General features: G+C 34.2%; 1 protein-coding gene across 1 annotated transcript in view; it reads left to right on the top strand.

The window, feature by feature from the left end:
- LOC131952326 (uncharacterized) overlaps positions 1-11,229 on the top strand; it is a 33,260-nt gene extending 22,031 nt beyond the window's left edge. The window contains exons 22-36 of the mRNA XM_059314943.1: positions 48-68; positions 354-459; positions 758-884; positions 1,234-1,407; positions 2,673-2,906; positions 4,056-4,162; positions 4,809-4,884; positions 5,717-5,829; positions 6,260-6,398; positions 7,161-7,400; positions 8,640-8,891; positions 10,065-10,112; positions 10,437-10,553; positions 10,881-10,934; positions 11,090-11,229. Coding sequence (XP_059170926.1) covers positions 48-68; positions 354-459; positions 758-884; positions 1,234-1,407; positions 2,673-2,906; positions 4,056-4,162; positions 4,809-4,884; positions 5,717-5,829; positions 6,260-6,398; positions 7,161-7,400; positions 8,640-8,891; positions 10,065-10,112; positions 10,437-10,553; positions 10,881-10,934; positions 11,090-11,229 — 1,948 coding nt within the window. The remainder of the gene's footprint in view (positions 1-47; positions 69-353; positions 460-757; positions 885-1,233; positions 1,408-2,672; positions 2,907-4,055; positions 4,163-4,808; positions 4,885-5,716; positions 5,830-6,259; positions 6,399-7,160; positions 7,401-8,639; positions 8,892-10,064; positions 10,113-10,436; positions 10,554-10,880; positions 10,935-11,089) is intronic.
- Positions 11,230-12,116: the final 887 nt, after the last annotated feature.

The following is a 12,116-nucleotide window of genomic DNA, read 5'->3' as shown; positions in this document are numbered from 1 at the left end:
ATAGCTGTTAAAGCCACTCCTAAAGTAAAAGTAAAATTTCCCATCAGATCTGGCAACCCATGTGGCAGGTAAATTTTAGAGTTCACCTGTTTCTTTGACCTTGACATAGGAATGGATAATGTGGTCAGGAGTATGCTTTTACTTTCCCTAACGCTGGTCAGGTACATATTAGAGTTGGGTGGACTCAGGGATGTGTAGCAACTCTAGCCAGGGACTCGAACTTGAGACTTCTGGGTTAGCAGAACAACTCTCTATAATTGACCTTGCCACTCAAAAATAACTCCTAATACACAATTTATTATCTATGACTTCTTTTCATTATTTTTTTTGTGTTTCATTTTAGTGAACTGTAGTAAAAAAAATTTTTATTCTACCCAGGACGGCTGGGACTATGTGGTACCAGATGGGACGGACATCACCAACAGGAAACCAGTCATGCTGGAGATAGAAGATTCTTCGGTAAAACCTAATGTTTTGTTATTGGCTGATATGTTTTAAATAGTATACATTTGGTGATACACATACATCTAATGTGCATATTTTTATTTTGATAATATATGCACTCTATACAATAGATGAGACATGTTAAGTTTATAAATTGTACATATATATTTTTTAAATTGTCTTTAGTGAATTAACTGTGTTTGTGCTATGGAATAATATACACTACATAACTTATCACAAGATCCAGTCATAAGTTTTAAAATAATCTTTGGGTTAACTATTTTATGATATGATGTACTAATATTTCTGGCAGACCAACTCATTTTTCACGGTCAACTTTTTTGACTTTGATGACCAGTACCATCCGGCCAGCTACTTCGACACATCACTGTGCTATGCACCAGACCAGAAACACACCTTCATTTTGATTTTCAAAAATCGTAAGTCATAACGACTCTAATTTTATTTTATTAAATACATTTTAAAATAAATATTAAAAGCTTGTAATCTATTTTGAAAAATGAAAATAAATAATAAATAGTAAAATAATCTTGCTTCTCTAACTAAAAAAAAAAATGATGGAATTGAATAAAATAAAACAAAACAAAAGGGAGACAATACAAAAGGTAGATAATTTGATTGTAGAGAACATGCATTTAAAAAAAAAATTATATAAACTTTACTTTTCTAGGAAAACTTTTAATTATTTATTTATTTTGCAATTCCATTGTTGTTTGGGTCATATTAAAAATAAGCTCTGACTGAAGGTCTAAAATAAATTATTTTTAGAGCAGTACCACCCAGTACTAGACCAGGTGTCCAACAGTTTCATCAACCAATCGGTCAACCTGCTGGCCCAACAAACCAGGACATCCCCCCTACAGTTCCAGCAAGTTTCTCTCACCTATGATGCTGACAGTGTCTACCTGCAGGTGACTGCCCTGGGGAACGTGCCGCCATTCTGTGAGTACTCACATTACATGTTCCTCAAGCTAAGCGAGCAAGTCTGTCCTCTTATAAGTATCAAGACAGAATTATCTGTACATAAAGAAAAACTATTTTAGTTGTTTAAGCTTCAGGCAGATGAGGCTCGTTAGCTGGAGACAGCCACTCTTCTAGGAGAGACAACTCCAAAAATCAAACAACTGCTGCCTTGTAGTTTGTTCTTGGTTGGACAAAGCCTATGGAAGCAAACCCAAAAAGAAAAGCAGGCTGAAATCAGAGTCAAAGGCCTCAATGGCGCATAACCAGTTGACACGTATCCTTAATTGTGTTGGAGGCGTGGTTGAGTTGGCAAAGCTCATGTTTAATAAATTCGAAAAAGTATCGCGTTCAAACCCTCTGGCAGATAAAGCTTGATCCCTTCAAACACTAAAAATTAAGAAAAAAAAAATTAAGAACGAAGAAGTTCTTTAAGCTGTGCCAATAAATTGAACAGTAAAAAAGTAAAGTTACCCTTATGGACCTTACATTGAATAAGGTAACTGAAGTAGATTTCCTTAAGTTACCTTTTGGACCTCACGTTCAAAAGGGTAACTGAAGTAGAGTTCACCTTTTTCTGTAAACTTGGCATATAAATGGACATTGTGGTCAAGTCTATACTTTCCCTGATATGATTTATGCACCTTATTGAGATGGGTTGATGCAGGGATTTCTTATTGGATCTGAACTCAAGACTCTCAGATTATCAGTTATGTGCTCTACCACCTGAACATGCTGTCCCTTAAATTGAACAAAGTAGCTTTAAATAATTGCATAGCTCAGTGCTAAGTATAATTTAGTTAGATAAATATTGCTAGCTTAAAAAAAGCCGTTTAAAATTATGGATATGGCTGTGTTCAAACCCAAGCCTGGTTAACTCCCCTATCTACTCTTTTCTCTCATTTATGTAATGTATCAACTTAAACTTTTTTATAAGACAAAACTCTAATAATTACTTTTCAAAATACATTGACATGAGATTGCAAAGGGTTAGTTTCCTTGGCAACCATAATTTTGTAGTACTTTTAAGTGTTCTTAAATTACTTATTTAAAAAGGCTTAGGTTACATTAGCTAGGGATTTAGTGTTTTGGGATAATGTTAGTAAAAGGGTAATTTATGGTTAGAAATATTCATGAAGTATGATACACTACAAAAATGCCAAGTATAAAACATGCTACAGTATTTTAACAATTATAATTTTTTTCCATCATGGCATTGATTCCCCGTTTCCCTGACCTCCTTCCAGCATTGTTTGAACCTGCAGCGAAAACTTTCCTCAACACCTCGACTGACGCCATCTATGCCAGCACCCCGCAAGACTGCGCAGCTTCCTGCGTCTCCATCAGCAGCTTCATCTGCAACAGCTTTGACTGGTGTGGGGACCCCCAGTACCCCAGCTGCAAGCTGGGAGAAAAACACAGCGAGTCGGAGGGGGACATTATAACCACCAACCCCAACGCCGCTTGTACACATTATTCCAGTGAGTTATGTTGTACACTTGTACATAGGCCTGTACAGTGGTGCTACTAGGAAGGGTGTCACATGGTGTGGTAACTGAAGGTGTCACATGGTGTAGTAATTGAAGGTGTCACCTGGTGTGGTAAATGAGGGTGTCACCTGGTGTGGTAACTGAAGGTGTCACCTACTGAAGGTGTCACATGGTGTGGTAACTGAAGGTGTCACCTGGTGTGGTAACTGAAGGTGTCACCTACTGAAGGTGTCACATGGTGTGGTAACTGAAGGTGTCACCTGGTGTGGTAACTGAAGGTGTCACCTACTGAAGGTGTCACATGGTGTGGTAACTGAAGGTGTCACCTGGTGTGGTAACTGAAGGTGTCACCTACTGAAGGTGTCACCTGGTGTGGTAACTGAAGGTGTCACCTACTGAAGGTGTCACATGGTGTGGTAACTGAAGGTGTCACCTGGTGTGGTAACTGAAGGTGTCACCTACTGAAGGTGTCACATGGTGTGGTAACGGAAGGTGTCACATGGTGTGGTAACTGAAGGTGTCACCTACTGAAGGTGTCACCTGGTGTGGTAACTGAAGGTGTCACCTACTGAAGGTGTCACATGGTGTGGTAACTGAAGGTGTCACATGGTGTCGTAACTGAAGGTGTCACCTACTGAAGGTGTCACATGGTGTGGTAACTGATGGTGTCACATGGTGTGGTAACTGAAGGTGTCACCTACTGAAGGTGTCACATGGTGTGGTAACTGAAGGTGTCACATGGTGTGGTAACTGAAGGTGTTACATGGTGTGGTAACTGAAGGTGTCACCTGGTGTAGTAACTGAAAGTGTCACCTCACCCCCCCCCCTACTACAATACTGGATAAAACATTACTTTACCCTAAATGGTGTCACCCAGTGCAAACCCTTGACCCCTCCTTATGATGCATATGTGCCTACATAAATGTGATGACAACACATAAAGTGTTTGATTTACTTTTACTTTAAGCTTTAATTTTATATTGTCAATGTTACATAAGGTAGATTATATATCAAGATGTTTTTTTTTTAGAAATCCAGTCTAAACCTGAGATTACAAAATTCTGCTCTTGAATTCCCAATATCACGGGACTTCTTATATCTTGCCTAGAGAAACCACTTTACAAATTCTTATACTTTCAGGATCTGAAAATGGAACCTTCCCATCAGTTGATGTCACTACAATGTACAAAACAATCACTGATTATGTCTATGATAATTTTTTCAAGATCACAGTCACTCTCCCTGATGTAAGTTTAAATATAATCATATTTAATCTATGTGTAGCTCTTGTTCATTAAAAGATGATATTTATTAAATAAACATTAGAGTATTGTTGTGTAACTGAATGAAAAGTATGTAGCAATTTCTCTGAGTTTAAGAATTTAAGATCACTTTCATAAATCACAACATTAATGCTTAACTAACTTGTTTCATCAAAAACTAGCTATTATTCATAAATTTTAATTACAAAATTAAGTATCAGACCTATATAACAAATACATTTTTTACAAATAATGATCAGACAATTAATGTCAATGCAATGAGTCATTTTGTTGAAAGAGTAAAATTCCCCTTCCAAACCTGATGGTCTATGGGGCAAATGAAGTAGAGTTCACCTGTTTCTGTAATCCAAGCATATGAAGGGATAGTCTAGTCATCACTATGCCAAGCTGCTTTTACTTTCCCTTATGTGAGTTAGGTACCCATAAGAACTGGGTGGACTTACTTATGGGCGTCTACTGACTTTAACCTGATTTGAACTTGAGACTAAAGTGTTAGCAGTCTAGCTCTCAACAGCTAGGCCACTCCGTCCCTTAAGTTGTATAGCATTGGTAATTAAAGTGTGTTATAGTGTGTTACTGTTGTGTTTCAATAAACATGATCCACTTTTAGAAATCAACAAAGACCTACATCGCAACAGACATCAGAGATGACTTGCTCATTCCCAGAGATCCTGACACTGTTGAAGGTACGCAAACCTGTAACAGCTTTAACTCAACTAATAGTTTCATCTATACAGACAACAGTATAACATACAAACATGATTACATTATGATAAAGCCAACACTAACTTATTAGGGAGGTTCTAACATTCTACTAGTTGACGACAAGATGAGACATAATGGCTTTTTAAAACTTAGTCGTTATCACTTACATTATGGTATAGTCATACAAACACAATCACATTATGGTGAAGTCAACACTAACTAATTAAGGAGGTTCTTAAATTCTACTAATTGACACTAAAATGAGACAGAATGGCTTTTTAAAACTTAGTCGTTATCACTTACATTATGGTATAGTCATACAAACACAATCACATTATGGTGAAGTCAACACTAACTAATTAAGGAGGTTCTTAAATTCTACTAATTGACACTAAAATGAGACAGAATGGCTTTTTAAAACTTAGTCGTTATCACTTACATTATGATAAAGTCAACACTAACTAAATAAGGAGGTTATTAAATTCTACTAGTTGGCCACATGATGAGACATAATGGTTTATTTTTTAAATGTATCATAATCACTGATTGAGACTTAATATATTTTAACAGTGGATGTAAATTCATTAATTTGGCTTGGATGTATTCATTAGTTTGGCATGGATGTATTCATTAGTTTGGCATGAATGTATTCATTAGTTTGGCATGAATGTATTCATTAGTTTGGCATGAATGTATTCATTAGTTTGGCATGGATGTATTCATTAGTTTGGCATGAATGTATTCATTAGTTTGGCTTGGATGTATTCACTAGTTTGGTTTGGATGTATTCTGTGTTTTGTATACCTCTTGCAGGTAGTTTCTTGAGGAAGTTTGCCATCTACACCAACACAGCCTACAACAGTGACATGGTCAATGTGACACAAAGCATGGTCAGTGTTTCAGACTGTGCAGGTCTATGTTTGCAGGTAATGTTAGCTTACAGTACTTTCACTAAATATTTTATTTTCTTAATATCTTATGATAAGTTAGAAAAACAAAAAAATCAAAACAATGTAAAAATTTAAAAGAAGTTAACATTTGGTTTGCAAAAAAAGGTGTTCTATAGTTTAAAGACACAGGTAATATAAATTGTGGGATTGCCTAGCAGTATAGAGCTAGACTGCTAAGTCCTGAGTTTGCCAGGTTCAAGTCAGTAGAATGTCCCTCAGTCCATCCAGCTCTGATGAGTACCTAACTCACGTTATGGAGACAAAGGCTGGGCATAGTGCTGACCACATTATCCCTTCATATGCCGAGGTCTCTGAAACAGGTGAACTCTACTTCATCTGCCACCATTACCTTGGGCACGAACTGAAAAAGATGATGATGATGAAATAAAAATTGGTTCCCTTTCAGGAAAACACATTTGACTGCGCATCATTTGACTACAGTTTTCTAACCGGACAATGTCGGTTGAGCAGTTTGTACCCAGATCAGGCTGTCATCAATAAAGTTCCCAAGTACAACTACACAGCTAATGTCAATATTTACTCAAGTAAGGAACTTATATTGTGTGTATATATATCTGTCTATGTCTATATAAATGTAGGTATATCTATAGGTATATCTATAAATATGCGTATAAGTGTCAGTGGCATAGCGAGGTCGGGTGTCACCCAGTGCGGCACTTAATGGTGTCACCCCCCCCCCCCCCTGGGGACAAACTTTCAAATTTTCGATTTGCGCCCCCTCCACTCAAACTTTCACTTGCACCCCCCCCCCCCCCTCAAACTTTCAATTTGCACCCCCTCAAACTTTTGTTTTTCACCCCCCCCCCCCCGTCAAATTTTTAACTCTTTATTTTCCTATTTTTTGCCTTGGTGTCACCCCCCTAAATGGTGTTACCCGGTGCTGTCCGCACCCCCCGCCCCCCCCCCCCCCCTCGCTGTGCCTCTGATAAGTGTAGATATAAGTTTAGGTATAGTTATAGGTTTAGTTATAGGTGTGTGTCAGTAAGTATAGATAAGTATAAGTATATATATATATATATATATATATATATATATATATATATTTATATACATACATATATATATGTATATATATGCATAGGCCTATATATATATGTATATATAGACCTATATGTGAATATATATGTGTGTGTATAAATAATAGATAAAGCTCCATAACATAACATACACAATATCTCACAGATAAAATATCTCAGAATATATATTTTAAAATTTAATTTATATATGCATTCATAATTAAAAACTCAGTATTAAAGGTATTGGTTTCTTGCTTTCCATCTTTGAAGAGCTCTACACTATAGACTATACAGTATACCCTAGTGAAGTGTTCACCACTGTGGCAGACAAGATCCTGGCCAATGTCCAGTCAGATGAGTTGTGTGCGCGCCAGTGCACCAGTAGCACAGACTTCCGCTGTGAGTCGTTTGAATACTGCGAGGACGGGAGCTGTAAGCTAAGGAAAAGTCACATGATCCAGGCAAAACCACAGGATGTGACGAATTCTTCTGGGTGCACTCACTACTCAAGTTAGTATTTCATTCCTTTATAATTACTTAGTTTATTTGTTTTAGAAGATGTAAACTTCTTGTATGAACATAGGAATTACATTTATTTTTATGAAAACTTTAAAAATTCAGAGGTATTTTTAATTGTAAAAGGGGTCATCCATAAATGACGTCACGCTTTTTTTGACGATTTTTACCTCCCCCCCCTCCCCTCCGTCACACTTCGTCACAAAAAGCCAGACCCCCCCCCCCCCTAAAATGACGTCACACCTCAACCTACAACCCCCCTCAAAATTGCAGTTGAATTTTTTTAAAACATTGATATTTTTCCAAAATCTTGTCTAAACTATTACAATTTATTAAAACAGTTATCTAAAACGCGAAATAACGTCTAAAATTCGTTTTCTAACATTGCTTTTTTATAATGCAAAAATGTGACGTCGCAACATCTGACCCCCCCCTCCCCCTCATCACACATCGTCACAAAATTACGGACCCCCCCTCCCCCCTACGAGTGTGACGTCATTTATGGATGACCCCAAAGAAAACAAAAGAAGAAGAAAAAAAAGCAGGTTAATTATTTAAATAAGTAAAAAATATGCATTAATAATTTAATTAAGTAAAATATAGGCTTTAATTATCTAATTAGGTAAAATATAGGCTTTAATTATTTAATTAGGTAAAATACATGCTTTAATTATTTAATTAGGTAAAATATAGGCTTTAATAATTTAAATAGGTAAAATATAGGCTTTGATTATCTCATTAGGTAAAATATAGGCTTTAATTATTTAATTAGGTAAGATACATGCTTTAATTATTTAATTAGGTAAAATATAGGCTTTAATAATTTAAATAGGTAAAATATAGGCTTTGATTATCTAATTAGGTAAAATATAGGCTTTAATTATTTAATTAGGTAAAATACATGCTTTAATTATTTAATTAGGTAAAATATAGGCTTTAATAATTTAAATAGGTAAAATATAGGCTTTGATTATCTCATTTGGTAAAATATATGCTTTAATTATTTAATTAGGTAAAATTTATGCTTCACCTATTTAATTAGGTAAAATATAGGCTTTAATAATTTAAATAGGTAAAATATAGGCTTTGATTATCTCATTAGGTAAAATATATGCTTTAATTATTTAATTAGGTAAAATTTATGCTTCACCTATTTAATTAGGTAAAATATAGGCTTTAATTATGTATTTAAATAAATTATTTTCTTATGTAAGCTGTTAACATACACTGCAGGGGCCTACTTGTACGACTATGTACAAAGGAACTACAAGACATTTGGAGACCAGTCAGGAGCTGTGGTGCAGGCCAAGAGCACGTCAGAGTGCGCCAACCTCTGCTCCACTGGCCAGGGTCTCCTGGCCTGCGCCAGCTTCACCGTGTGTGGGGTGGACAGAGGCGCCGAGACCTGCACCTTGTCTACTCTGGACCCCACGGTCAACAAAAGTATAGCGGTCGTAGACTCTGAGCACTGTTCACTATTCACAAGTAAGGAATTGTGTAGGCTTAAATATATTTGATATAATAGGTCAAATATAGTGGGGTGCTTTATTATTTGCTGTGTTGTATGTAGGATGGAGGTTGGGTTAAGTAATGCTTCTTATATTCTTATATAATAAATGCTTCTTATATAATAAATGCTTTTTATATAAAAAATGCTTCCTATATTCTATTAAATGAGATTGGGTGTGTTATATAATTTGAATCACTGTGTAAATTAGGGTTGGGTTGGTTAAATATTTTTATGTTGTTTTAAGTGAAGCATTACTGTTAGAAAGCTTTTTAGATCTATATATCTAAGACTTGTAAATAGTTTTTCATTTAATTTTTTATTTTTGCACAATTTATTATTTTATATTGCCAGTTGAATTCTGAAATCACATATATTTATGCCATACACTAGATGTCCATATTTATAATATTTGAAATTACTCTTTGGTATAAATTAAAATTTTTATTTACAATATGTGTGGCAAAAAAAAATCTTTAATGCAAGTGAGCAGAGCCCATTATAAATATATTACACTTGTTTCATATAGTTTAATTCATCATGTTAGCACCAGACTGTAAGAATTCAAACATAAAAAGTACATTGAAATTTCAGTGATATACCAGGGGAAACAACTTAGTAATTAATTCTCAAAAGTTAATTAACAATAGAAAAGGCACATAAAAATAGTTTTAACATACATATACACAAAGTAATATAAATATCATAATAATCTTAATGATAATTGGTATATTATATAATTATTATGTTAATTATAATTAAAAAATTAATGGTTTCCAAAACCTAATCACTGGTCTCTTTTATTATTATCATTCATCCAAATAAAGGGTATCCTTAAGTTGAATTAATAAGTCGGTAGATTACAATCAATGGTAGATTAAAATCAATCAATTTTTCTAAATTTTGTTATTATTTCGGTTTCAAGAGGGTGGATCTAATAATTTTTTGTGTAATAAGCTTGCTTTTACAAATTGAGGAATACAAAAATATAGATGAAACTTTTATTATTTTTAGATATGGAACATGTTTAGTGTGGGTAATTTAGATGCTGCTATTAGCTGGAGTAAATACAAAATATAATATTGTCAGAAAAATGCTTTTAAAACAACGTTAAAATGTTTATTTTAGTGCAATTTGTATATTTGTTTTAGGAGCCAACCCATTGCCACTTATCATCCCAATTGTGACTGGTGGAACAGGTAAGAATATACATTAAATTACATTTAAATTATTTCCTGTAAATTAAGACTATGATTTTACTTAACATAAAATATTGTTTCTTAAATGGAAGTTATAATTTTGGATGTCTCCCCAAAAATGTTAGTATGGATTTGTGTGAAAGTTGAAACCAGCTGAAGATGTATGTTGATTTTTTTTCCAAGGCATGTACTATTTCCGTATCAGATAAAAAAATATATTCTTCAATATTGTACAATTTCCCAAATGAACCCAAAGATTTTTTTTAAATAGCTTATATCACCTACTTGACAAGAGAAAAATAAATTATAAATTATAAATTTCAGCAACAGCAACTTCTCCCCAACCTACAACATCAACCAGTACCAGACCAACCCAGCGTTCTGCAGCACAAGTTGCCACCAACTCCAATCCTTTCATACCACCACCCTCCGGTAACCAAGGTAACATTAATACTTTAATAGTCTGTCTTTTTTTTTCCATAAGAAAGATTTCTTTTAGTGTGATCTAATTGGTAGATGACATTTGGTGGTCTGCAATGTGTTTGGGAATAACAAGGTTCAATGACTTATCATACTTATGCTTCATATTCCCCACTTCACATTCAAAATCTAAAAATAAAAAAAAATATTAAAATACCTATCATCTTAGTTTAAGTTTTATTGATTTTAGCCTTCAAGTAAATGTATTATCTAGTAAAGGGAAGTCATTGTATTTAAATAGTACTTCAAGGGCACTAATCAATGTTATTTATTTTTATCTTTACACAGGCACCAGTGTAGCTTGTGTTGGGGCATCTACGGGTTCTTCTTCTGTGGACATCGGTTTGTTTTACCTTTCCTCATACTAATAAATCTGTAGAAAGAACTTTAAGAAGAAAATTACATTCTTTCTTAGTGCTATTTAAGTTCATTTTAAAAATGTTTATGTAAGTAGACAGCTAGGCATCTGCTGATCGTTAAAATTTTCATCCAATCAGGTGCAAGAATAGGAATAGCTTTTGGCACTTTGTTTCTTGGGCTGATTGTAGGTGGCCTAGCGTCCTTCCTTTTCTACAGATTCAAATTCACAAAAGATGAGATTGAGGCTCCGCACATGTTGAGATCCCTGAAAACCTAAAGTTGCAGTGGATTTTGTGTCCTGGCTTTTGAACATCACTGGTTGAATGTGGAAAGTTTGTTTTGTTTTGTGTCTATTGAACATCATTGGTTGAATGTGGAAAGTTTGTTTTGTGTCTATTGAACATCACTGGTTGAATGTGGAAAGTTTGTTTTGTTTTGTGTCTATTGAACATCACTGTTTGAATGTGGAAAGCTTGTTTTGTTTTGTGTCTATTGAACATCACTGGTTAAATGTGGAAAGTTTGTTTTGTTTTGTGTCTATTGAACATCACTGGTTAAATGTGGAAAGTTTGTTTTGTGTCTATTGAACATCACTGGTTGAATGTGGAAAGTTTGTTTTGTTTTGTGTCTATTGAACATCACTGGTTAAATGTGGAAAGTTTGTTTTGTGTCTATTGAACATCACTGGTTGAATGTGGAAAGTTTGTTTTGTTGATTACAATTGTTGTTTTACTTTGTTTAAGACAAACTTGTTGTTATGTTGAAAAAACACATTGAGATGCAATATATATGGTCAGTATTGTTAATTGTTAACATGTTAAATGCCATCAGAACCCACATTATAAATTTTAGCAGCTGTTTATAAGGAACCATTCTTAAATTTTTGATCAAACTAAATTTTGCATAGGGTTGTATTATGATTAATACATTTAAAAAGTATTTTTTTCAATCCATTGAATAAGAGTTATGGTTAAAGTTAAATAACACAATTGTTTATTTTATCTTTTTATTTATCTTGTAATGTACAATAACTCTCTAAGTTATATATCTATATATTACTATATTATTAAAATGACATTTAAAACAAATAGTATTTTGTTCTTTGTAAATAAGCCTTTAAAAACTGGTAAAAAAATCACAACTAGCCTTGATGTGGAATACAAC

The sequence above is a fragment of the Physella acuta genome, unplaced genomic scaffold (genome assembly GCF_028476545.2).
Source record: "Physella acuta isolate Inbredline_101_S28 unplaced genomic scaffold, ASM2847654v3 ptg000866l, whole genome shotgun sequence".
Lineage (NCBI taxonomy): Eukaryota > Metazoa > Mollusca > Gastropoda > Physidae > Physella > Physella acuta.
The sequence above is the reverse complement of the archived record's forward strand: the minus strand, read 5'-3'. Positions and strand labels throughout refer to the sequence as shown.